Source organism: Camellia sinensis, chromosome 4 (genome assembly GCF_055761805.1).
Source record: "Camellia sinensis isolate YWXY chromosome 4, ASM5576180v1, whole genome shotgun sequence".
NCBI classification, from domain to species: domain Eukaryota; kingdom Viridiplantae; phylum Streptophyta; class Magnoliopsida; order Ericales; family Theaceae; genus Camellia; species Camellia sinensis.
The window spans coordinates 32,358,032-32,385,143 of NC_138964.1; the positions used below are offsets into that span (position 1 = coordinate 32,358,032).

General features: G+C 30.3%; 1 protein-coding gene across 1 annotated transcript; it reads left to right on the forward strand.

The window, feature by feature from the left end:
• Window positions 1-1,668: 1,668 nt before the first annotated feature.
• On the forward strand, window positions 1,669-19,927 carry CER3 (Fatty acid hydroxylase superfamily). Its single transcript, XM_028218088.2, has 11 exons — window positions 1,669-2,261; window positions 2,395-2,615; window positions 2,715-2,950; window positions 4,601-4,820; window positions 5,431-5,558; window positions 6,736-6,992; window positions 7,106-7,213; window positions 10,707-10,913; window positions 11,476-11,586; window positions 17,968-18,141; window positions 19,572-19,927. Exons 1-11 carry the CDS (start codon window positions 2,202-2,204, stop codon window positions 19,746-19,748), a joined length of 1,899 nt encoding a protein of 632 aa, XP_028073889.2. The 5' UTR covers window positions 1,669-2,201; the 3' UTR covers window positions 19,749-19,927.
• The last annotated feature ends 7,185 nt before the right edge of the window (window positions 19,928-27,112 follow it).

Genomic DNA, 27,112 nt, shown 5'->3' on the forward strand with positions numbered 1-27,112 from the left:
CCTTGCAAGTTGTAACTTGTAATGGAGAGATGAGAATTGACAACGGTATAAATACATTATGCAGTTTGTATAATCGTTGAATCTGAATGGATTTTCTAAATAGTCGGCGAAAAGGATGGAACAACACTCTGCATATGCTTTTTGACTTCAAAATCTAAAAGACTAAATTAAAAACAAAATGGTGGGGTACTTTTGCAATTTGTGTACGTTACAAAGAGATTCGGTGAGTTTTTGTTACTAGTTTGAAAGTTAGTTGGGCTCCACTTTGACATATGTTTGTTAAGTGGTGTTACATTTTTTTAATATATCACTATCATTTTTATTTCTACTCAGGTAAAAGAGAGAGAATATATGTGAATCCTCCCCTTCATAAGATTTATTCTGTTATGGATCGGGAGTGTTTAATTAAAATTTTCAAATATTTTTCTATCTGTATTTTCATAAGGATATGCGTATTTAAATTCTTTTTTTAATGAATGGGAGTGGCCCACTTTGACTCTTTTCAGAAAAATGTATGTGTATAATTTTTTTAAGAAAAAAGGGAAGGGAGGAAGGGATGCATGGCCATGGCCAGTCTCTATACACCTCTCTCACTGCCCTCCACAATCCACTCCCTATTGTTGGCAGTGGTGAGAAAGAACGGATTGGCTGTTGGTTGAGGTAGAACCAAAGGCGGAAAAGGACTAGGGTAGGCAAGGGGGTAAAATTGAAATTAATTGGAGTGTTCAAATAAAACTAACAAAATTTAAATTTTGGGATGAAGTGTTGAAAGAAATGAAGTATCCAACAATCTTTTAGGTACATTTATAGACCCAATATGAAATTAGTTTAAGTTGTAACTAGAGGTGTATCTAATTACATAGTATGGAATATGTGAATCACGATAAGTCTTTGTCAGTGAAACCTTTCAAGGGATTGAAACTTGAAAGAAAACATGAAATCGATGAGTTTTTTTTTTTTAGGGGGGGGGGGGGAAACGATAGGATGGTAGTTGGTTAGTAAATTATTTTAAAACAAAATGTTTACAGTCGTACCATCTACTCAAATTCTGAATCTTTGATATTTTTTTAAAAAGCACGGACACTTCTAAGAATGTGATGTATCCGTGTCGTGTCCGTGTCGGACACCGACACTCTTTGGACACTCTTAGGACACGTGTCCGATACTCTTCAAAACGTGTCTTATTTTTTAAATATTTTTAAAGACCCGGACACTCTTTGGACACTTGGAGGACAAGTGTCAATTGTTTAAACACATATGTCTATTGATTATAGATATGTAAAACTAATTATAAGTTTGAACAAAACAACTTAAGATACAATAATAAAACAAAAACCATATAAATTTATAGGAAATAGTGCTATATTGCATTTTTTATTATCTTTGAATGATATATTCATATATATAAAATATAATAAATATATAAAATTATATATTTCATGCGTTTCCTTCACGTGTCGTGTCCTGCATTTTTTTAAAATTAACGTGTCGGGGTGTCCGTGTCGTATTCGTGTCGTGTCACGTGTCTGTGTCCATGCTTCTTAGATATTTTTATTGTTCCAAAAAATAATTACATAGACCATTGGGTCAATTGTCATATTCATTAATAAGGTCTTTCAATACAGTATATTCATACTTTGTATGTTTCCATCAATAAAGATTTATTTTGCCAATCAAAAAAAAAAAAAAATACAGTATATTTGAGGAGAAACCCTACGAATTATCTCATATTCATTGCGATGAAGTTTGCAGGTGAAAAGTTCAGATAATACATAATCATTCTAATGGTTGAAGTTAACCGTCCGATCTATATCATTGACCGGATAATTGACTGGAGACACTAGTTTGTGTCTCAAATTACCCTTTTACTACACCATGAATGAATTTCATGGAGCTTGATTACATAAAGAGTTTGGGGCAGATGAGCGGGCCTAGATATAGAAAGAGGGTCAAGATCTTTATTTGCAATTGAAGGCAAGTGCCACATTGTTTCCCACCTATAAGTAGGTGATTGGAGAAATGAGAATAATAGTTGCCTTGCAAAGATAGAAACTAAGAGAGAGAGAGAGAGAGGGAAGACAAGTGCTTCAATACCCATCTCTCTTCTCTCTTTCTCTGGGATATTACTTTTCTATCTGAATATCGTAACATATTGTATTCTCCTCAACTTGAAATTTTTTGCTTGTAGAAAGAGAGATTGTATGAGTAACATGGTTGCAACCTTGTCAGCTTGGCCTTGGGAGAACTTAGGCCCCTTCAAGGTTTATAATCCATGACCTATCTTTCGCTTCATGCCTGTTATGCACTAACCCAATATTTTTTTCCTTCTCAATGACACGGGGTTGCGCTCTTTTTATTTTTTTATTATTTTATTTTTTATTTTTTTTGATGCAGTATCTGCTATATGGACCTCTTATTGCAAAAGTCTTTTATTCAAGAACTCAAGAGGGAACCATGAAGGAAACATGGTGTCTCCATATTCTAATTTTATGTCTACTTAGATCTATCATGTATCAGCTATGGACTTCTTTCAGTAACATGCTTTTCCTCACTCGAAATCGCCGAATTCTACAACAAGGTGTGGATTTCAAACAGATTGACAAAGAATGGGACTGGTAACCTCTTTTTCTTTTCTTTTCTTTTCTTACCCAAATTTTTTTTTTCAAATGATTCATAAAATGGGGTTTTCTTTTTTTTTTTTTTGAATTTTACAGGGACAATTTCATAATTCTACAAGCTCTCATAGCTTCCATGGTCTACTTAATCCACCCAGTAGTCCTCACAAGTGTTCCATTGTTGGACTCAAGAGGCTTTATTACTGTTATGGTACTCCACATGGGAGTTTCAGAGCCTGTATACTATTGGGTACATAAATGTTTCCATGGAAAATATCTTTTCACCCAATACCATTCACTCCACCATTCATCACCTCTACCCCAGCCTTATACAGGTAAAGCCATTTAATTCAAAACCTTATCTACCAATATTTACTCTATTATAACTCTAGATAGAAAACAAACACAAATAACCAAAAATTTAATGTTCTAATCATTCTGTAGAAAAAAATATATATATATTCAGAATGATTTGATCTTTTTGTGATTCTTTTATTTCAAAATAAAAAAATAAAAATAAAAAAACTCATCGCTGTATTTTATAATTATAGGAAAAAAAAATGTTTAAAAAAGCTCTTAGGAAGGTATACAAAAATGGACTGAGTTCTCTCAAGTCCATGATCGGATTGGAATTTATTGTAAAGTCCGTGGGGGTTTATTACGGGTCCCATTCGACAATCTGAACCGTTAATATATAGAACTCGTCAAGTACTTTATCCTTGTAAGAAATTATGTTGATTATATATCGATAGCTACTTGATCGGATTAGATTTCTATCAACGGTAATTAAAATTTTCAAAATAAATTATTAACAAAAATCTGATCCGATCAAGTAACTATCGATATCCGATCAATGTGATTTCTTAAAGGAATAAAGTAATTGACAAGTTCTATATATTGAAACGGTTCACATTATCGAAACAAGACTCGTGGTGGACTTCACAAGCCCAAGTAAACTAGAGACAAGCTATCCGTATAAAAATATGTAAAGGTGTTTAGAATATGTGAAATATGTGTCGGTATTATAAATATTTTGACATTACGTAACAAACCTTTATAAGAATAGTGGTATGACATAATTCTGAATGAGTTCTATGCATAAACAATAATGATTTAGACCATTAATTTTGGTATTTTAATAAAGCATTAATGACATAGTAATGAATAAAAAAAATAAAATAAAAATATATTAAGACCAAAATATCACATCACTATAGGTGAAATCTACTGACAACTCATTAGAACTATTTTTAGAGCTCAAAAATTAAAGTTCCATCCATAAAAGTTATGTTTGTAAATTACTTTTGAACCAATCTATGGTATGCACCTTTCCTAAGAGTGCACATGATGCTGACCGCTTTCGTTATAATAACAACCACATCTAATCATAATTCTGAGTAACAACTCAATAAGTTATTAAAATTACAATATATTTGGTTTGATTTTTCAAAACATATTTTTGTAATTTTGTTGTTTTTTTTTTTGGATAATTAGTTAATTCTTTTTTCTTTTCTTTTTTTACTCTTTAAGATGCACCTAATTTAAATACATCTAGAAAGTAAAAAAAATTGACTACAAGTTAGGTGCGGAAATTACTAAAGGCAAAAATAAACCAAACAAAATAACAAAAGACTCACATTTCCATGTTTTTGTGTGTTTATTAATTTTTTTTTTCAAATTTTCTTCAGATATATTTTTCTTTTTAATTACATTTAGATTAAAAATATATATAAAAAATTCATTAAAGACAAGAAAAACAAATAAATCTAAAAACAAATTTTGAGAACCTACTCAAACTAAACAATTCCAATGTGGTTGGACCATAACTATAATCACATCCTACCATAACCGAAAACCTTTTACTTTTCGCAGGTCCCAATACTTGAATCCATTCAATTGATTTGTCATATGATTCATCTGTGTATCATTAAATACTCACACCAAGCAACTTCTGTTTTTATTTATGAACCGTTATTGCATTGCAGCTGGACATGCCGCAGTTTTGGAACATCTTATATTAACAGCAGTTATTGGGATACCAGTACTTGGGACTTGTCTTTTTGGACAAGGATCAATTAGCCTCATCTATGGCTATGTATTGATCTTTGATTTTCTCAGATGTTTGGGACATTCCAATGTTGAAATTGTCCCCCATAAGTTGTTTCAGACTTTTCCATTCATGAAATACTTTCTCTATACCCCAACGTAAGTAATTTATCATCAACTGTAATGTTTTAATAATCATATTTATATAATTATTATTATTATTATTTTATTTGGATTCCACCAATTGGAGAAATACTATTAGTCTTGGTGGGGCTTACGTCAGAACCTATTTTGGTGATGCAAGCCGTTCCATATTTAAGGCCCGTTACGTTAGGTATTTGTGTCAAAAATCAGATGATTTGATATTGTTAACCACATGATGATCTGATCTCATTTGTATAAATATGGTACATAAATATACATTTTAATTACTTTTTGGAATATCATTCTTAAGACATGTACTTATATATGTGACAAATGCCAGTGCTCATTCCGTTTATGATGTTCAGGAAATTTAAGGTTTTACTATGAACAATACTTTTTATGGTCTTTTAAAGATTTTTAAATATAAAATACCATTGATTGACTGATAAGCTTCTAAAAAAATTGTTATCTTTGGCCCAACAAGTACAGATTTTACTGTTTATCTTAAATTTTATTAAATTTTAAAACTAACAAGTTGTTGGGTTTATGTTGTATTCCCAGAATATTTTGTTTAAAATTATTCTAGTAATTTTATTTATTTATTTTTGGTGGGATGATTTTTTAGATACCACAGTCTTCACCACACAGAGATGGGGACCAATTATTGCCTTTTTATGCCCCTCTATGATGCATTGGGCAATACCCTCAACAGCAAGTCATGGGAGCAACATAAAAAAATATGCTTAAATTCAGGTATGTCCAAAGATTATATTGAACTGTTGTGCCTTGTGTTGCTGAGTTATGTTTTGCAGCTCAAGCTGTGGCTCAACCTTTGCTCTGTTTTTCTTATTCTTGATCAGTAATTTGTGACTTAAGCTGCCATTTATGCTGCAACACAGCCTTTGGCTTGGATGCTTGATGATATCTTATCATCTATCCGAATTTTTTTTATTAATCATATATCACCATCATACAATTGGGTGGTGTAGATTTCACATGCAACTATTGAGATTGTATTTGAATCATAAATTTAAAAAAGAAAAGAGAAAACATAGATGAAACATAATTGCATTTCAACTATTTTTCACACTTTTTTTTTTTTTCATTTTTTCCTTTTTAAATCCGTACTCAAATTTACGATTTAAACACAAAATAAATGTATGTGTTATTCGAATTGAAGTTCTCAACTATCCTATCCCAATTTATTTATTTTTAAATAATATTAAATGGGACCATATCTTAATTATAAAATTTTGTGCGGTGCATGCTTAGAAGCAAGCTTGTATTTTAAGTGGAATATTGACCCATAAATTTTATTTGGGCTTCAATAGCTATGCCTCACCACCTCCACTTGGAGTAAATATTAGTATGGATAATAACAGGTCCAATTTTTTCAAATTTTGCTTGCGAATTCTTGACTTCAACTTAACTATTTTAATAATACGATTTCATATTTTATCCTAACCTTAATAGTTTTGGCCTACATATCTATATACTTTACCCTACTTAATCAATACTCTCCTCGACATTTTTTTATTAAAATCGGGTTGAGACCAATATAATTGGACCGGGTAATTTTGTCATCCCTAAATATTAGGTATATTAGGATGATATATTTATATTGCAATGATGAGACTACATGGTTGGATTAATAGGAAATAAATATGTTCATCGAATTTCATTTGTTTTATTGATCAGTAACACATAGAATCGTATCATAATTGTATTCAATATTTATTTACGGCCCTAATATCTCGTAGCAAATTTTCTTTCAACTATGCTAGCTACACACGAGAATTTTATAGAACCTAACATAGAAGGCAGGCGAAGAATGTGTCCGGTTCTGTGAATCTATTTAACCAAAAGCAATGAAATAAATAATTATGAAATTCAATTTTTGGAAATGACTGTAAATTGAATGTGAATGCAGGTAAAAATGGTAGGGTCCCTGATTTTGTTTTCTTGGCTCATGTGGTGGATATAACATCCTCCTTGCACAGCCCCTTCGTATTCCGATCATTTGCGTCGACGCCATTTCGAGCAAGGCTCTTTTTGGTGCCACTTTGGCCCTTCACTTTTGTGGTAATGCTAGTGATGTGGGCTAAGTCTAAAACCTTCTTGTTCTCTTTCTACAACCTCAGAGGCTACTTGCAACAGACATGGGTCGTACCTCGCTTTGGTTTTCAGGTTTTTTATTTTTTAACTTTTTTTCAACCCTAGAATGTTTGTTTCAATCAATGTTAAATGTAGTTAGCAGTAATCCAAATATAAAACATTGGACTTTAACCCTTCATGTGTAGTATTTCTTGCCATTTGCTAAAGAAGGCATCAACAACCACATAGAGGAGGCAATTCTTAGGGCTGATAAATTGGGTGTCAAAGTTCTCAGCCTTGCTGCATTGAACAAGGTCTCTCTCTCTCTCTCTCTCTCTCTCTCTCACACACACACACATTTATTGGGAAAAAGCTATCATAACAATCTCTCTCACACATTTATTGGGAAAAAGTTATCATAACAATCCATTTGGATAGAAAGGTTTGGTGAGAAAATAAAAGAAGTTGTGAAAATAGGAAATCCGTTCATTTGTTTGCATAGTTAAATAAGTGAGAAATGATGATAGATTGTAAAAAAATGATTCTTACCAAATCTATATTTTATTTCTCGCCAAAATAGTGAGATTTTATAATAAATGAATTAGGTTTAATGAAAATTTTCTAAAATATCAAAATTAAACTTATGAAAAAATATAGCTTATTAATAAGGTAAATTACTAATACACCTCTTAAAATTTGATTAAAATACGAATCATCTCTTGTGGTTTTGAAAATTACATTCTATCCCATGATGTTTCTAATTTCATAACAAATCGTTCCTTTTATTAATAAATCATCAAGTCAATTAACAGTTTTTAATGGTATTATAAATATGTTTCAATTAATAATTTAGGTAATTTTATTATTGTATAGGAGAATAATTACGAATTTCATTTTTTTTTTAGTTAATTTTGTTAAATAAAAAATTCTAACAATGAGGTATTTGTAATTTTTCAAACCACATGAGGCAATCTGTACTTTAAGTAAACCGGGAAGATATTTGTAATTTACCACTTATTAATATGGAAGGTTATTTTGATAAAATGAAATACAATACTTTCTTTTATTATCTTTTATTTACTCTATCTAAATAAAATAAATGAGAAATCAAATACTCATCTCTTTTATTCATCCAAATATAATTGTGAGAAATTATAATCATTCCTTTTCATTTGTTACTTAAGTGAGAAATTACAATAATTTCTTTTTCTAATCTCACCTCACCTCACGATCGAAATAAAATGTATGGGTCCTCATTTTAATTTGTAGCCCCTACTGTCCCAGCAGCAACGGTTGCGAGTTCACCTACTTCAATTACTTAGAAACTTCCCTTTGGCGTACTCTTAAGAGTAAGCTAGTTATAAATTATCCTATCTGTTCTCATTTGTAGATTTACAGGTAGATTAATGTGGCGATAATTAATGCCGATCAAAAAAAAATGTTATCATAATTAAATTTTAATATTAAATTTATTTATCATAATGTGTGTCAATTTATACGTCATTCATGTATGGATATAATATATTTTTTGTAAGTTTTATTACATCAATACAATGACAATTAAATTTGATAAAATATATATATATATATATTCAAACTCTATTTAGTTTTAAGTTTTCAAATATAAAATTGGAATTATTATTATTATTATTATTCATATTTTGATGTCTAGAGTAAACTTTTTTTTCATATTTTTTTAGATGCACCTAATCTATATATTTTAAAAATAAAATATTTATGGAAAAAAAATTTAAAAATTGAATAAATGTAAAAGATCTGAAAATATACTTTTATTATTATTATTATTATTATTATTATTATTATTATTATCATTATTATTATTTAGTGAATGTTGAAAAGATTTTTTTACAAATATTTTATATTTTTAAGTGTATTTAGATTAAATAAATCTAAAACATGCAAATATATATATATATAATTAAAATATTTATAAAAAAAATTACCAAACACCAATATATGAACATGGGCCATCAATGGCATATCACCATTTAATATGTATTGCAAAATGACAAATGTGGTGTAGTTAGCTTTATGTCATTATCATGACATAAACTTAACCACAGAGACAATGTAATGTAATGACATAATGTAATGTTATTACATCTCCTTCATGAAAAAAAAGAAAAAGCTTTATGTCATTGGAGGATGATACATTTGTGTAGTTAGTTCTATGTCATTTTATTTGAGGCTGGTAATGTTTTGAGTAATACTATAAATTTATCATTATTTATTCTAAATTTATTTAAAATTATTATTTTATGATTCAGATTTATTTTACATATAAATCTTATGTCACATAAATTTTATCATAATTACACTATTTTATTCGAGATAAACTCGAAATACATAACAGTGAGTATCTATAATTATTTTAATATTTTAGGTAGGGATCAAAAGCAAATGCAACACTTAAATAACACAATGGGGTAGTTGTACTTGTAAGCTTCGAGCATTAATTTTTCGTAGGGTATAGGGTGGGCTTACGGGTTTGGTACAGTGTATGGCCAGTTGCATGCCCATCTTAGCAGATCAGATCAACCACAATCCATTAAAAGTCCAATTTAAAGTCAACCACGTACATTAAAGTAATTGTTGGGTTATGGGCCCTTCATCTGTAATGCAATGATGATCAAAAGTTACACGATCACGTGATTTTAAAGGTTGGGGCCGGCTTCCCTCCACGTTAAAAGGGTTGTGTTTTTGATATTTTAAATCGTTTAATATTTAAAATTTATTAGGTATTATATAATTGTAAAATATCATGTTGATTGAATATTAATAGTTACGTAATTAAACTAATTTTATATAAAAAAAAATGAATAGTAAAAAAATAAACAGTTGACAAAAATCTAATTCGATAAAATAGCTATCGAAATCTGATTAATGTAATTTTTTTACAGATATATAGTATTCAACGAGTTTTACACATTAAACAATTAACATTATCAAAACGGAACCCATAATAAGCCTTCTTGACCCTAACAATACCCTCTAATTTGATCATGGACTGGAAAAAAAGCCAACCCTTAAAGGTTTTACATGATTGTGTCATTCTAATTTCAAAAATAGAGTATAAATTTTGACATTGGTTTTAAGGATCAATTGATCAAGCATGGTGATTTTGTATTAGGCTAAGGTCATTATTAAGCAATATGTGATGTCATCGTGGTGCTTTCAGTCAATGAAAGAACTGAAAATTTTTCAAGAGAGGCCACGTGGATCTATTATTGTTAGGAAGTTAAATCAGAAGAATAACTTACAGGGAAAATGATTTGCAAAATAAAATTTCATAATTTTTCTTTTCACAAGAATATGATTATGATATTTTAAAAATTATAAGTTACTTTAATGAATTTTTTGGTTGAAATGAATAGACACGTATGCTACTTTATTTGTATGAATTTTCTATATGTTTATATATATATATATATATATATCAACACTGTGCTTGGTTGCTTTTATGCATTTGGTTACTTTGAAAAACACAAAGAAAAAGGAATTTCCCAATTTACCAAAGTGAAAAAATATTTTACCCCTGACTGACTTTACCACAATCGGCTAGTAAAATATATAAGGAAAGTTATATATAATTTTACTTTTTAGACTTAATGATGTGTCAAAAAGATGATTAGTAGATAATATAATTCCAATGTTCAATTTTCCAATGTACTTCAAAAAATTATTGCTTGAAATACCCACCAACCTTCTCTATCTATACATAATTACACTTGTTTTTCATTAGATATCAATTTAAGTTGTTAATTCTGAAATCTTTTTTGAACTTAGAATGAGGCTCTCAATGGCGGTGGAACGCTCTTTGTGAACAAACATCCGAACCTTAGGGTTCGAGTTGTCCATGGCAATACCTTAACTGCAGCGGTAATCCTTAATGAGATCTCTGAGGATGTTAAGGAGGTGTTTTTAACAGGAGCAACTTCAAAACTTGGGAGAGCAATTGCGCTTTACCTTTGCAGAAGGAGAGTACGAGTCCTCGTAAGTTATGATTAATTTAGCCATATCAGCTTGTTTGGTTTTGGTTTTCAGAAAACACTTTTTAAAAAAAAAATCATATATTTTTTGTTTTCAATGATTTTTTTTAATATTTTAAGTAATTTTTTTTTAAGTTTTAGATACACCTAATATAAATACACTTAAAAAGTATAATATTTGTGAAAAAAAATCTTTAAAAAATTCACTAAATACCAAAAAAAAAATTTAATACATTTTTCATATTTTTGTGTATTTATTAATTTTTTTTAAATATTTTTTCGCAAATATTTTACCATTTAGATACATCTAAGTAAGGTGCATCTAAAAAAAAAATTGCTTAAAATTTTAAAAATATTTACTAAAAATAAAAGGCACAAAAAATAAAAAACTTTAATTTTCAAAAAACTGAATTCAGAAAACTAAAACCAAACATACTATTCACAAGTATTTTTTTTAAATAAAAAATTTGCTAATTACAATCAAACATTTTCTTTTGCAAGTTATGATTATTAAAATTAAGTGTTCTGTTATTTATAAATGTCAATTGTGTTGAGACACATTGCAGATGTTAACTTTGTCAACTGAAAGATTTCAAAACATACAAAAGGAAGCTCCAGCAGAAGTTCAAAAGTACCTTGTCCAAGTGACTAAGTATCAAGCTGCCCAAAAGTGTAAGGTACACAATTTTTCACATGATCTCTACAACAATTTTAGATAGGGTAACGTGAGAATTAAAAAATATATATATAATTTTTTTCATAAAATAAACATAGTTATATTGACATCTCTTCAAATAAGATTAAAGTGACAGAAATTAATACAAATAACTTGTAAATACAAGGACAAACAAGGGTCAAATATACATATCAATGTAAAAGTCATGACAATTTTACTTTTTTATCCCTACGATTAACAAATTACTGATAAAAAAAGATTAAGTGATATGTGAACTAAAATCTTAAGAGAGTCTAATACACCTATTACAATATCTAAGAGAGAGAGAGAGAGAATATTATATTATGTGTATATTCAATATTGTGTCACTTACAATCCAATGAAGATGCCTATATATAGGCCAGGTAAGAGTGTGTAATAAGAAAGCTATGAAAATAACATCTAATAGATATGGTGAATATAATATATATACATATATATCGTATTCACTAGCAGCTCCTCTCAAACTCAAGATGGTTGCAAAGTGACTAACTGGCATTTGTAAATAGAAACTAGATAAATAAAATAAAAATAATAATGCTCGAAGATAGTTTATGGTATTGCCGGACCATTGTAGGAGCAGTTGGGGCTAATGTCGAAAGATAATTTTTGGTGAGATCGTGTCTGATCGTTGAAGAAGAAGCTGAGACCAAAAGTCTCAACCAAAAAGGAACCATGTGTACTAGGAAGCGGTTTGGAAAGGAACTATGTGCGCTAGGGGGCTACTTGGATGATACGCCAAAGGACGACTTATGTGATGGTGACTTAGGTGATGCGCTAAGGGGTCAACTTAGGTAGTGGTCGGCCAAGGGGCGGTTTAAGAAGTGTGCCAAGGAAGGTGGGTTAAGTGGTACACCAAGGGACGGCTGAAGTGATAGTGCGCCAGAGGGCTGATTGGGTGGTGGGCCAATGGGCAACTTAGGTGCTGATTGGGTGGTGGGCCAATGGGCAACTTAGGTGGTTTGCTTGATGTATTACCATACTCACTATGATATATGTATAATATCCCTCTCTTCCCAAACTTAATTAAGTTTGAAGATAGGAATCTATTTGAGGTTAAAAGAGAAGAAAAGATAGAGTGGAGTGGAATGGAAATGAGAGATGATGTTTGCAAAAATAAATAAATAAATTAGAAAATAATTTTTTTTTTTTTTTTTAAATGAAGAGTTACTGAAGATTGGAAACAAACCATGTGAGCAGATTATAAAAAGTAAATAAATAAAATTGTGTTTTTTTTTTTTTTTTTTTTTTTTTTTGGGTGTTTGTGGGTGATGGTGGGATGGAATAAGAATAAGATAAAATAATAGAATATAAAATGGGTGAAGAGAGAGAACGCAAGAGTAGCTTTAGAAAAAGAGAGATAGTTGGGTTTGAAAAATCATAGGGGTTAGGGACCTTGTTGAAGACAACGGAGAAACAGAGAAGTCAGAGAGAAAACAAAGCATCTTCGGCGAGAGGTGAGGCACCGACAAGTTTGTCGGTAATGGCGGCCGAGGATGGAGTTTGGTGGTGTTGAAAAGGTAGGAGCCGCAGAAGAACTTTGGGAAACTTTGGCTGATTAAAGAACATATAGAAACCAACGGATAGATGGGAAGATCACTGCGAAACGATATTGAAAAAAAAATATATGACAACAAAATGGGTTCAGATTCGATGGGCGGCCAAGGAAAGGATGTTACAAGTCGGTGAAGCGAAATTGCTAGATGCATAACATAACTCTGATGCTATATTACAATATCTATAAGAGAGAGATAAATCGAATATTATATTATGTATATATTCAATACTAGCGTAAAGCCTGTACTATGCACCGTTTTAGACAATGATTCAAAATTTAATTTTAAAATTAATTAGAAATAATTTGAAAAAACTATAAATGGATAAGATTAAGTTTCAGCCATTACTCAAGCATTCTATTAGTATTATGCAATATAATCAAATACATGTATCGTAATTCAATTAGTAAAAATAAAAACAAATAAATTTGCATAAATTACAAAAACTACTTTCTGTTAAGCATAATTATATTTTGTCTATAAAATAATTATAAATTGTCATATCAAAGTTTGTTAAATGAAATAACAACACCCTGTTTGGTTTTGAGTTTTCAAAACTAGTTTTTTGAGTTTTTCATTTGTATTTTTAATGATTTTTAAAAAAATATTGTAATCAATTTTTTTAAATTTTTAGATCCACTTAATTTTAATATACATAAAAAGTAAAAAAATTGTACAAAAATCTTTTAAAAAAATCATTGAATACAACAAAATATGCCATTGCATTAAATTTTCATTTTTTTTATATTTTTTATCTGGTGAATTTTTTAAGTTTTTTTCACAAATATTATATCTTTTTAGCGTATTTAGTTTAAATGTATCTTCACACAAAAAAAAAAAAGGCATAAAATATTAAAATAATCACTTAAAAAAAAGTATGAAATTTTTTTAAAAAAAAATAACTTAATTTTCTGGAAACAAAGTTGGTGAATACTATTTTTTTAGTATTTCTAGCTCTCTCTTCCATCTGCCCTCTATTTGTCTTTATTTTTTATATTTTATTAAAAAGACTTTAATTTTTATATGTAGTTTTGATTGTTGTGGTGAATTTTAGTTGTAGAAAGAACTTGTGAGGGTGATAATAGTGAGCTTTCATGGCTGAAGGTATGCTAAAAAAAGAAATAAAGTAAAATTTTATATTTATTTCAATAACTATATTAGAAACATTGCTCGAGTTACTATGAGACATGTTGCGATTTAGAAAAACAATTAATTGATATGGTAGGATAAGTTTAAGTTGATCTTAAAGAGTAAGAGTATTTTTGAGATTTGTAAAATTCACTACAACAAAAAACACTATTGGCGACTAAAATGGGAATTTTCGTCGCTGAAAGTCATGGAATTGGCGACTAAAATGGAATTAGTCGCCAAAATTGGTCACTTTTGCCGACTAAAAGACTTTAGTCGCCGAATGTAATGGTTTTAGCGACTAAAAGGCAGTTTAGTCGCCAAATATAGGGGTTTTAGCGACAAAAATATTTTTAGTAGCCAAAGGTTAGGGTTTTTGGCGACTAAAACCATTTGGTAGCCAAACGTTAAGGTTTTGGCGACTAAAAACCACTTTGGTCGCTGAAGGTCAAGCTTTTTGGCTACTAAAAAAAAATTAGTAGCTAAAAACAGGTTTATGGCGACTAAAATTCACTTTAGTAGCCAAAGGGGAGGTTTTTGGCGACCAAAAACAAGTTTAGTCGCCAAAAGGGTAGGTTTTTAGGCGGAATGGTTTTCTTTAGCGACGGAAAATTAATTAGTAGCCCAAAAATAATACAATTGGCGACTAAATAATTTTTTTAGTCGCCAAAAGTGATCTAAAATTTTTTTAATAAAATAATTTATTTTTTACATAAATTATATTTTGAATATATATAATTACATTTATATATATAGTTGTGTATTAATACTGATGAAAGTAATATATAAATAATATAAGTTGCAATTATAGTCATGAGATGGCTCAGTGGCATAGTGGGGTGGAGTGTATGGTTAAGGTTTGGAACTTGGAGGTCCTAGGTTCGAACCGTGGGAGCTTCTGAGGCACAAAGGAAAATTTTTTTTTTTTTCAAAAATGTTTTTGGCGACTAAAAAAAAATAGTCGCCAAATGTATAAATAATAAAAATAATAATTCACTATTAGCGACTAATAGTTTAGTCGCCAAAGGTATAATTTCCAAAAATGGAATTGACTATTGGCGACTAAAACCTTAGTCGCTGAATACCTGTGTATTGCCGACTAAAAGTTTTTTTTGTCGCCAAAGGTATTGCCGACCGTCTATTTGCGACAAACCCGGCGACTAAAAGATTTTGTCGGGGAAAGTGGAAATTTGACATTTGGCGACTAAAAAGGGACTTTTGGCGACTAAAAATTTAGTCGCCAAAGGTGTATTTTCTTGTAGTGATTCTATAGGATAATTGAACTGTCATGAACCATGTTAGGATTAAGTTAACCAATACAAATTGAAGAGTTACTTGACCAACTTATTTATGTAAATATATTTTAAATTGGGAAATACATACATCAAATAATTTGTCATGATGAAAATAACAAATATGTACATATTTATGCATGTTTGTTAAAAAAAATTAAACTTGGGTAAAATTTTATTTGTTAATATTTAAATTTATTAAATTAAATTTAGATATAATTATGTACGAAAAAAAAAAATCCAAAACCAAACTTGAGTTAGATACACCGTGAGTCATGTTATAATCATATGCCCAGATCTAGCTAAGAAGATTTATCTATCAATGACCAAACATTCGGTAAATGATTAGTTAAAATTATATAATAATTTTGTAGGTTGTAATGAGCATGTGTTAGTTTAGGAATATTACAATTGGATTAGGCACTAAACATAGCCTGAAAAGCAATTTTTGGTTGACTTTTATACCATTATTGTCCTAAATTCAGTTATTGGAGAATTGTTACCAGATGGTCAATCTATGAGTTACTTGTAAGAAATATGTATATAAATTTTTTTTTTTTGCATATTTATTAATATTTTAAAATTTTAACTATGAAATTTATATATTTATTCGTAAAATATAACTAGTGTCTATCCTATTAATATTAAAGTATATTTACGTTTAAAAATATTATCTAATATTAGACCAGGCATATGTTGTGTTTTTGACTGACTTGCTTAAGAAAAGCAAAGTGTTAATTATTAATTTAGACTTTATATTTAAAATTTGAAGTTTTAATTTCATATTTTCTTAATAGGATTAGGACATATATATACTTGAATTTTATAACTTTTATAAATTATTATTAAAATTTCATTTCGATTTTTGTTCTAAATTTTAAATCAGTTGTAGGGTTAAGTGTGATTAAATTTTTGTTTTAAATTTTATTTGCATTTTTGTTTTAAAATCCGGCTCGATACGCCAATAGTTTTATGCCACACATATTTTATGCCACATTTATATTTTATTTTTAATAAAAAATATAAATATGTTCAAATTTTATAAGGATAAAATTCCATTTGAAATACTATTTTAAATTTTTTTTCATTTCAAATTAAATATGACTTAAATTTTGATAAAAGATATGGTTAAAATTCATTTTTTAACTTTCCATGTAAGTAATTTTGAAATTTAAATTATAGAAATAGAATATAGATATAGATAGTAATGACAGTAGATACCATAAATAAATAATTTATAGATTAATAAATTTAAAAGATTTTCCATATTAATCAAGGATTTAATTAAAATATTAAAATAGAAGAACCAATGATAATGTGCCATGTGTATTTTTATAATTTTTTAATTCAATAATTTGAGAAAATTACATTGAGACTTTAAGACTCAAAAACCCAACAATGTTTTTGCTTGTATTATATAATTGTGTCACTTACAATACAATGAAGAGGCCTATATATAGGTAATGTAAGAGTAGGCAATAAGAAAGTTATGGAAATATCATAATATGGTAAGACCTAATTATAATATCTAATATATATATATATATATACACATCACATTTACTAACAATAATTATGTCAATTTTGTGAAATCTGACATATTTTTCTCTAATAAATGACTCATTTTGACAAGTACTCATGAATTTGTACTCATATCCTACTCTCAAAAATAAATAAATAAATAAATAAATAAAAATTAAATAAATAAATTTATAATACATACCCGCTAATTGTAAAAGGATGTAGCCAAGTTACAAATTAATGTTAATGAAGTCACCGGCTACATTGTGTAATAACTATGGAATTAGGGATGCTACTGCGTAACCCGTGCAACAGTAACTGGTATACGGCAAAATGGGCCCAGTTCGAGGCCCATTTTGATAATCCGAACAGTTTATATTTTAGAATACATCAAGTAAAACATGCCTGCAAAAAATCAAGTTAATCGAATATAATTTACCCATTCATCCACTCACATTTGTATCTACAAAAATAAATAATAATTGTGATTTAAAGTATTAAACTGAATACAAATGTGACTGTATGAATGGGTAAACGATATTCGATTAACTTAATTTTTTGCAAACATGTTCTACTTGATGTATTCTAAAATATGAACAGTTCGGATTATTAAAATAGACCCTAAAATAGATCCATTTCGCTGCACAGCAGCTTTTGCTGTGCGGACTACAGCAGCATCCCCAATTCCAGTGGCCTATGGGGTATGAAAAATGGAAAGGAATAAAAGAATATGTAAGGCAAAGAAAAGGGGAGAATTACATGAAAAATGTATTTGAATTCTTGATTATGTTTTAACTTTTAAATGGAAAATAATAATTGCTTTTTGTTGTGTGTTTTGAATGTTAGGCATGGATAGTTGGAAAGTGGATAACACCAAGAGAGCAAAGTTGGGCACCATCAGGCGCACACTTTCACCAATTTGTGGTTCCACCAATTTTGGCCTTCAGAAGAGACTGCACTTATGGTGACCTTGCTGCCATGAAGTTACCTCATGACGTGGAAGGCCTTGGTTCTTGTGAGGTATTATATAAATATATATACTTGCACCAATATTAATTTTTTCATAATAATGCATATAATAAGTAATTAGGGCTAGCTACTGGGAAATTGTCATTCAGTTATAATTTCAAAAAGTTATTATAAATTTATTTAAAAAAAAAAAAGATTATAACTTTAATTATTAATATTTGCAAAATTTATCTTTAATCTGAATTTTTTTATTTTCTTTTAGAACTTATGTTGAATTAAAATTTCTCCCTAACTATATGTCTATGGTCTTGTAGACACCGATGCATATTTTATGCACTTCTTTTTCACTAATTTAAAAATTACCCAACATTATTTTGAGGGTAGTCCTAAGACTATTCTAAATCATAATAAAAATCACAATTTTCAAGCCGAATAAGCATCATTTTGTATTTATAATATCAAGAAAAATGGTAAGAACCTCAAATGTTTTATCTAATGTTTTATCAAATATCTTACATGGGTGTGGGACCCACACCAAGTAAAAAGCCCTTGTTGCCCTCTTCGAATTGGTGTAAAAAGTCCTCCCAATTTCTTAAAGATTTGAGCTAAACCTTAAAGAGAAATTTGGATTTTAATGTGCTTGTAGAAAGAAAGGAGAGAAAAGATGAGTAGAGAAAGAGAGAGAGAGAGAGAGAGAGAGAGAGAGAAGTGAAAATATATACAAAACACGTTTTGGCATTAGTTTTGAGGAAAAGAACACGAAATTTGAGATAGATGCACCAAAATAAGCACGAGCTGTTTGAATTCTGCACGAGCGGATTTTTTTGCCTCCACAGGCAGTTTGCTCTAGAGAGGAACCTAGAAAATTCACCAAAATTCGCTCGAGTAGGACCCAAAATCTACTTGAGTGGTTTTTTGCCTAGAAAACTCTAAAAAACCCTGGAAGGATCCGCTCAAGCGGTTGCCAAATCCGCATGAGCGGTTTTGCTTAGAAACTCAGAATTTGATTTTGCAACCCAAGACAAGTTTCAATGCCCAAAACTCAAAATTTTCAACACAGAAAGTTACAAAAGGTTAAATAAGAATAGAAAAGAAATATCAATGACCCAATACAATAAATAAAATGCTGCAAGTAATGTACACTATCCTACTACACCATACTATTCGAGTCCAAGACCCGAGACATCACATTGATATTGCTTTTAGTTTGTTTTAACAATTTTAATGTGATAGAAATTATTATAGATATTATTGTGGTACGAATTTCAGGATTTAAATTCTATCGAATATGTAATACACATTTCTGAATGGAGAAACTTTATTAAACTTTGACTAATTGTTAAAAAAAGAAAAATAGTAGTTAATTTTAATTTTACTAATTGCAACCCCCAAATAAGTTCTAAGTATTGCAAATTAAACAAGTTATTTAAACTTAATATAATACCTTGTTTGTTTTGTTTTCTATGACATCTTGTGAACAGTACACAATGGAGAGAGGAGTAGTCCATGCATGCCATGCAGGTGGTGTGATTCATCTCCTGGAAGGTTGGACTCACCATGAAGTTGGCGCAATCGATGTGGATCGAATTGATTTAGTGTGGAGAGCTGCACTAAAACATGGTTTAAAGCCAGTGTCCAGTCTCAAAAAAGCATTATGAAAATTGTAAACGATCATCGGCTATTTAAAATGGCAAAATGATTTGGTTGTAACAACCTCTTGTTACTTCATTTCCTCGCTCTCCTTTTTTTTTTTTTTTTCTTTTTTGATTTTTTATATAGATATTTGAACAAAAAACAAAAATTCGGGTTTTATTGCAATTGACCAAATCTTCCTTAATTGCACTTTTTTCAAATATTGGTTCATTAATTGCGATTCACATGCATTTTTACATTAATTGTATTAGATTGATAGCGCTTTCTGTTTTCCTTATTATAGTTCATAGCTGTGTTTAATTTGTATTCATTAAGTTAAGAGTAGTGCTACACAAATATAAAGTTCGTATAAAATTATTATACAGAATTACGTGGTTTATTGGGATTTACTCATTCAACAACATAATTTATTAGCCTTAATATAAAAAATAAAAATAAAAAAACATAATTTACTAGTGTGCAAATTTCGTATGGGACTGGCTTCTCTCCAATCCTAAATAGTGGAGAGGTGATGTCTACCTAATAGGCCCACTTTTGGATCCTATTTCGATAATCTGAACTATTCATATTTTAAGATTCATTGAGTATATTATCCCTGTAAAAAATTAAGTCGATCGAATAATGGCAACCACGTGTTCAGATCAGTTTTGTATAAAAAAAAAAATGGACAGTGAGAAAATAAATGATTCGTACAAAATTAATCTAAACACATGATTTTTTTTATCTGATCGACTTGAGTTTTCACAGGGATGATGAACTTGACAAATTTTAAGATGTAAATACTTCAGATTATTGAAATAGAGACTAAAAGTGGGCTTAATGGGCTAGACTAGACTGTCCAGGCCGATTTTGGACCGGAGACAATCCAGGTACATTTTAAGGAAAATGTTATTTCAGGCCTGTATTTCAGTTTGAAACTGAGTCTAATCTTTCAGGCTATGTAGCACTACTCAAAATTTATATAGTTTATGAAACATTTTTGAATTCTTTATATAATCTCATTCAGTTGAATAAATGATATGTAAAATAAGATTTTGGAGGCAACATAATCTTTTTGTTTCCCATTTAAAAAATCTGATCTTTTTGTTTGATAAAAATATATATATATTTTTTTTTTTATTGTGAAATGGAATTAAGTTGAAATTATATGTTTTTTTATGAAAAAATTTCATTCATAAAGATTGTTTTATTGATATTTTTAGAAATTTGGAACTACTACACAAAATTTAAACATATTGAACTAGTTTTTTTTCGTTTCATTTTATTTATTTATTTATTTATTTATTTTTGAGAATATGAAAGCAGGTATATTAAAATAAACCAACAAGATACAACAAAAGAAAAATAACAAGATCTTAAAAGGCTAAACAAACAACTAGACAATAAACTATAAACAACTAAACAACAAAGAGCAAACAACGAAAAACAAGGAATCCATAAATAAAATAAAAAACCATAGTGTGTTTGGTTTGAGTGCTTTGGATTAAATTTTTTGAAAAGTGAGCTTTTTGATTTTTTGTGTTTTTTTGTTTTTAGTGAATTTTTTTAAAATTTTAAACATTTTTTTTAGCTTTTTAGTTTTACCTTACTTAGATGTATTTAAAAAGTAAAAAAATTGTGAAAAAGTATTTTAAAAAATTATGAAATACATAAAAATATTAAAAAAAATGTACTGAATTCTCGTATTTTTTTGTATTTTTGGTATTTAGTAATTTTTTAAAAGGTTTTTTTCACAATTTTTTTACTTTTTAGGTATATTTATGTTAGGTATAGCTAAAAAGTTTAAAAAAAAATTGCTTAAAATATTTAAAAAATTCAGTAAAAAAAAAATATGAAAAACAAGAAACTAGAATTTTCTGAAAAGTATTTTTGAAAAAATGGAACCAAGCAACAATTTAGGAGAAACCACCGATCTTCTCATAAATATGATTTGAAAAGTTAGAATTGCATCAAATATAAGAGATGCATTAAATATTTATTTATTTGTTATTGTATAGATTTTAGAGTAAATTATCGACAGGTCTTAATTGTTGGACTTTAATTCCCATTAAATCCTATCAATTCGTCGTTGAAAGTTGGTACTAAAATCATCCCTAAAAATTTATAATTAGTGATGTTTCTGTGGCATTTTTCTAAATATGTCCTTAAAACTGATAATTAGTGACGTTTTTCTAAATCTGTCGCCAAAAACAAACAATTAGTGATGGTTTTTTGTGACGAATTTTTTAAGCCATCACTAAAAACTAACAATTAGTGACCTTTTTTTTTATTGTTTATAAAAACACCACTAATTATCATAAAACCTATTGGAGAATAAGTTCACCTATTGAGACCTGTACACAAGTCTTCTTATATTTTATTATATTTCTAATAAATCAACTAACTGGTTGTATTACAACCATGAAAAGGATCCAAATCTTAGGGTAATGATAGGGATATCAAATTTTCTACCAAATAAATAATCAAATGTCTCACATGAGTGTGAGGTCCACATTTAGTCATTTATTTGGTAGAAAATTTTGGATCAATAGCATTTTTCCAAATCTTGGTTTTTTGATTTTTCAATTTGTATTTTTTTAAAAAAATATTTTAGTCTTTTTTTTTTTAACTTTTTAGATATACCAAATCTAAATGTACTTACAAAATAATATATTTGTGAAAAATCATTTAAAAATTCAATGAATACAAAAAAAATTTACAAAATGTACTGAAATTTTTTGTTTTGTTTTGTATATTAAAAGATTTTCTTCACAAATTTTGTACTTTAAGTGTACCTAGATTTAGTAGATCTAAATATATGTATATATATTAAAAATGGACTAAAAAAATCATTAAAATAATATATATATATATATATATATGAATTGAAAATTTCAAAAACTATTTTTAAAACTCAAAATAAAAAAATGTTGCTTTCTAAATTGGCTCCAAATTAATAAACCAAAAAAAAATTCAAGCTATTTCGAATAGAAAACAAAAGGATTATAATTCCTTCAAAATCTTATTTTACCTATTTTTTAATCAACTAAATGAAATTACATGAAATAATTGAAACATATCATAGCATCTCTCAAGTAAAATAACATCAATTTGTGGTTGTAGAAAAGGGAGAATGGAAGGAGGATGGAAGCCAGTGTTGCAAAAGCATGGAAATCAAGGATAGAGGAACAAAGGAATGGACAATGATATTCACACAATTTTTGTGGATAATCCGCCAAAATCTATACATTCAAAAGGGTTGTATAAAGTATTTACCAACATTGGGATTGTAAAGGATGTGTTCATCCCAAACAAAAGAAGGAAGATGACGCGATCAAGATTTGGTTTTGTATGTTATGCCTAGCCAGTGGCAACAAAGATGGCAGTCTAGAAAGCACATGGACTCTGGTGTGACAACAAAGCATTGAAAGTAAAAGCAACAGATTTTGTCAAACATAAGGAAGAAAAACAGAGGCCACTAAAAGCACCAATTGTAAGGAGAGAGATTGGTAACCCTAGTAAAGCTCCAATTATGGTACAAAAGGGGAAGCCATACGAACAAGCTGTAAGTGGAAAATGGATAGTGACCAATACAAGCATTACTGTAAATGCTTTTGAGGAATGCAATGGTTGGCTATACAATAGTGCGATTGTTAGACTCAAGCCATTAAGCTGTGAGGCCAAGTTTAAAGAGGAGCTGCAGATTAGAGGTATGGGAGACATTCAGGCTAGAGATAGAGGAAGTTGAGATATAGTGTTGACTTTTGAATCAATAAAAAGCATGAAAGAGAAATTAAAACTAATGGAGGCATGGATTCATGAGTGAAGTGAGTCAATCAAGGAATGGAAACAGGGGATGGCTATTGAACAGGAAAGGCTTGTTTGGCTTACATGTTACGATGTGCCACTAAATCTCTGGAGTAGTAATACTTTCAGTAATATTGGGAAGTTGTATGGGGTAAGTCATAGGCATGGATGATAATACATTCAGAATGCACTCACTATGTAATAACCATGTCCCTTATTATGCTAATTGGTCCTTAATACAAATGTGATTATGTGTTTTGAAATGATTTTGTGTGCCATTATGTGAAAATATGTGGTTTTGAATTTCTATCTGTTCACCGTAGGAATATCTGTTTGATTATTTGCTTTGGAATTTAAATTGAAGGCCCTATCGGCTACCGAAACCGAAATTGATTACGCTATTGTGATTGGCATAATTTTTAGAACCTACGGTGAAATTTAATTAGAAATTGATTCGGGTCAGATTAAACTGATTTAATTAGCGAATTAGTATCCCGTTATTTGATATTAAAATAATGTGACCAAAGGGGCTTTTAATAAAGGCACTATACACTCAATATCTCCCTTTTATCTTCATTTTGGATGATTATAAACTCTAAGGAAGGGAGAGGGTCGGCTAGAGAAGGAGCAAGGGGGAAAATTATGTGTTTGGCTCAACTTTGAAAAATTGGAAGGTTGAACTCAAGAATTAAGCATACATTGGGGAGATTGAGCTTCTAGGTGAGTAATCAACCCTTAGACTCATGAGTTTGATTTGCAATTTTTGGGGATCGAAGATTAATTAGTGAGTTAGACTATGGATTGAGTTGTGTTTGTTGAATTTAAAGTCCATAGATGCATGCATGTAGGAAATCGCTATGAATTTCCATAATTGAGCACAAAGTGTGTAATCCATGATGAATCTTATTTGAAATCCATGTATTTGATCATTTCTTCATCAATTTAGTTGAGAATAATGAATATCTCTCACATGCAAGTGAAGATCACGGAGGTGAAAGCTTTGCATGTTTGAATTTGATGTGTTGGTGATGAGTTTGGGTTAATTTGGGACATGCATGTGGTTAAATTGTGAAATTGAGCTTCATAATTATGTAATTTAGTGTTTATACCATGCTAGTATATATATATATATATATATATATGTGAAGTTTGAGCCAAAATCATGCATTTGGAACCTTTGAACATCAAGTTGAAGCTCAAGAATGTGTTCTGGAAAACCCAAAATTTTTTATGTCTACTCGAGCAGGGGAATAGACGCTCGAGCAGGAAATTCGTGCTCCCAGTATTTTTGCAGACATGGATGTCCGCTCGAGTGGGGAAGTTCACGCTCGAGCAGGGAGCCATGTAGAGAGGCATTCCGCTCGAGCACTAGAGTGCACGATTGAGCGTAAATTCGACATACCCAGTACTTTTGCGGGCCTCATAGGTCCGCTCGAGCGGGGAAGTCCACGCTCGAGCGGAGACCCTGTTTTCTGAAATTTTGAAAAGGGCATTCTGAGTTCCATTTTCCGTTCTCTTTTACTTCTAAGTACTCGTAGGCATGCATTGAGCATTGTAATTGAGTTAAAGAGATAAAAATGAGGCCTAAAGAGGAAAAATGTGAATTTAGAACGGATTGAATTGTTAGTGACCCTTTTGTGTTCATGGTATGTGTAGGGTCGAGCTCCAGGGCAGATCAATCGGCCGATCACTGTGAGTAATATCTTAACAAGATATTTGAAATATGTTGTTGTCCAATTGTTTACTTCTATGTAAGTTTTGTAAGTTCATTGACATAAATGATTGGGCCGAAGGCTGATTGACATGAACGATGGGGCCGAAGGCTGATTGACATGAATGATTGGGCCGAAGGGCGATTAACATGAACGATTGGGCCGAAGGCCAATTGACATGAACGATTGGACCGAAGGCCGATTGACATGAATGAATGGGTCAGAGGCCAGTTTGACATGAATGAAAGTTGAATAGGCCAAAGGCCAGTTTGACATGAAAATCTGAATGGACCAAAAGCCAGTTTGACAAATGGAAGATAAATGGGCCTAAGGCCAGTATGTTTGGAACCATAGTCACTTGACTTAAATTGTGTATATATATGTTAAATAGAATATGAATTGGGCCCAAGGCCGTTTGAGGCATGTTGTTCTACGTACCGTTTGTATGACTCCTTTATTTGATATTGTTCACTAGGCTATCGCTCATGCTCATTCATGTGTTTGTAGATGAGCCAAGAGAAGTCCAAACCTAGCCCTCGGTGAAGTATGCGTGGAACAACAAAAGTTTTGAAGAGTCAGCCCTTGCGTCTCACGCACGAGACTCGTCTTCGCCTTTTTGTCATTTTGTTTTGTGTTGTCATGTTGGCGAAGTCTTTGAACATGTCTGTATATAGTTTTCATGGGTTGACTTAATTTTGGATGATCTTGTCTGTACAGAACTTTATGGTACTGTACTTCTGTTGTGAGTTATTAATGTATATATGTATGGTTTGTTATGATGTGTCATGTAAGCACAGCTCTATGGACAAAGTTTTAAATTGCTTCCGTTCGGCCCCCGTTAACTCTGTTAAAATACGTTTGGTTTGGTTTGAGGCCATAGGTAATCTCATGATTACTGGCCGGTTATGTCCTTAACCCACGGGGGCGGGTTCGGGTGGTGACAGAGTGGTATCAGAGTACGAGTTAATAACTCACACACTTGTCCAAAAGAGCAATAAGCGTCTAGAGGAGATCTAGGATGCATTCATGTGATAAGTATGAATCGGAAAGCATCAAGAATACGCTTAAATATTTAATGTGAATGATTATATATTATAAGTTTGTGATTCGCTTACATTGCAAATTGTTTGAATACGTATGCTTTTTAGTATATGCATACCTGTATGCAAATTTAATCAAATATTGAGAACGTGTGATAATATGATATGTGAATTGTTGCACTAATGTGTACAACAAGTTTGTTTTGTTATAAGGCACATGTATGAACATATGAATCATGAAAAGTTGCTTACGTGCATTTGATTATGCCAATGAGTGTCTATGTGAAATATGAACGTGATTTGAGTATATAATTACTTAATAAATGTTCAACATGCGATATCTGATAGGTATGCAATCATCTGCTACGTATGTGATTAATTGTGTCTTGTCGATACATAAAATGAGAAAATAACAATGTGCCTATGTGCGAATGTACGCATGTGTATCTGTGTTTATCTTTGTATTGGGCATCCCGATATTTGGCAGGCTTAATAAGAATTTGTGTAGAACACGGATAAAGTAAGGGCATACAAGTTGGCAGACTCTTCCATAGCCCGACTTGATAGACTGGAAAGAATAGTACAAGAAATGGTAGAGATTTTGAGACAACAACGTCAGTTGCCACTACGGTGAGAACCTTTGCCACCATCAGTGTAAGAAACGCTGAGGGGTTTATTATCGGACTTCTGGGCTCGTTATAGGTGTGGTAAAATGGACCATATGGTAAGGAATTTTCCCCGAACTGGACAAAATGTTAATAAATCTTCTGCCTCGGCTAGATTCGTACCAATGGTAGGAATTGCTAATCAGGATAGAGTAATTGCGTTCAT

Bases quoted from the DNA above. Each gene is read 5' to 3' on its own strand.
- CER3 (XM_028218088.2), top strand. From the start codon at position 2,202: ATGAGTAACATGGTTGCAACCTTGTCAGCTTGGCCTTGGGAGAACTTA. The intron at 10,914-11,475 runs GTAAGTTATGAT...GACACATTGCAG, and splicing joins GAAGGAGAGTACGAGTCCTC to ATGTTAACTTTGTCAACTGA. The intron at 18,142-19,571 runs GTATTATATAAA...TCTTGTGAACAG, and splicing joins AAGGCCTTGGTTCTTGTGAG to TACACAATGGAGAGAGGAGT.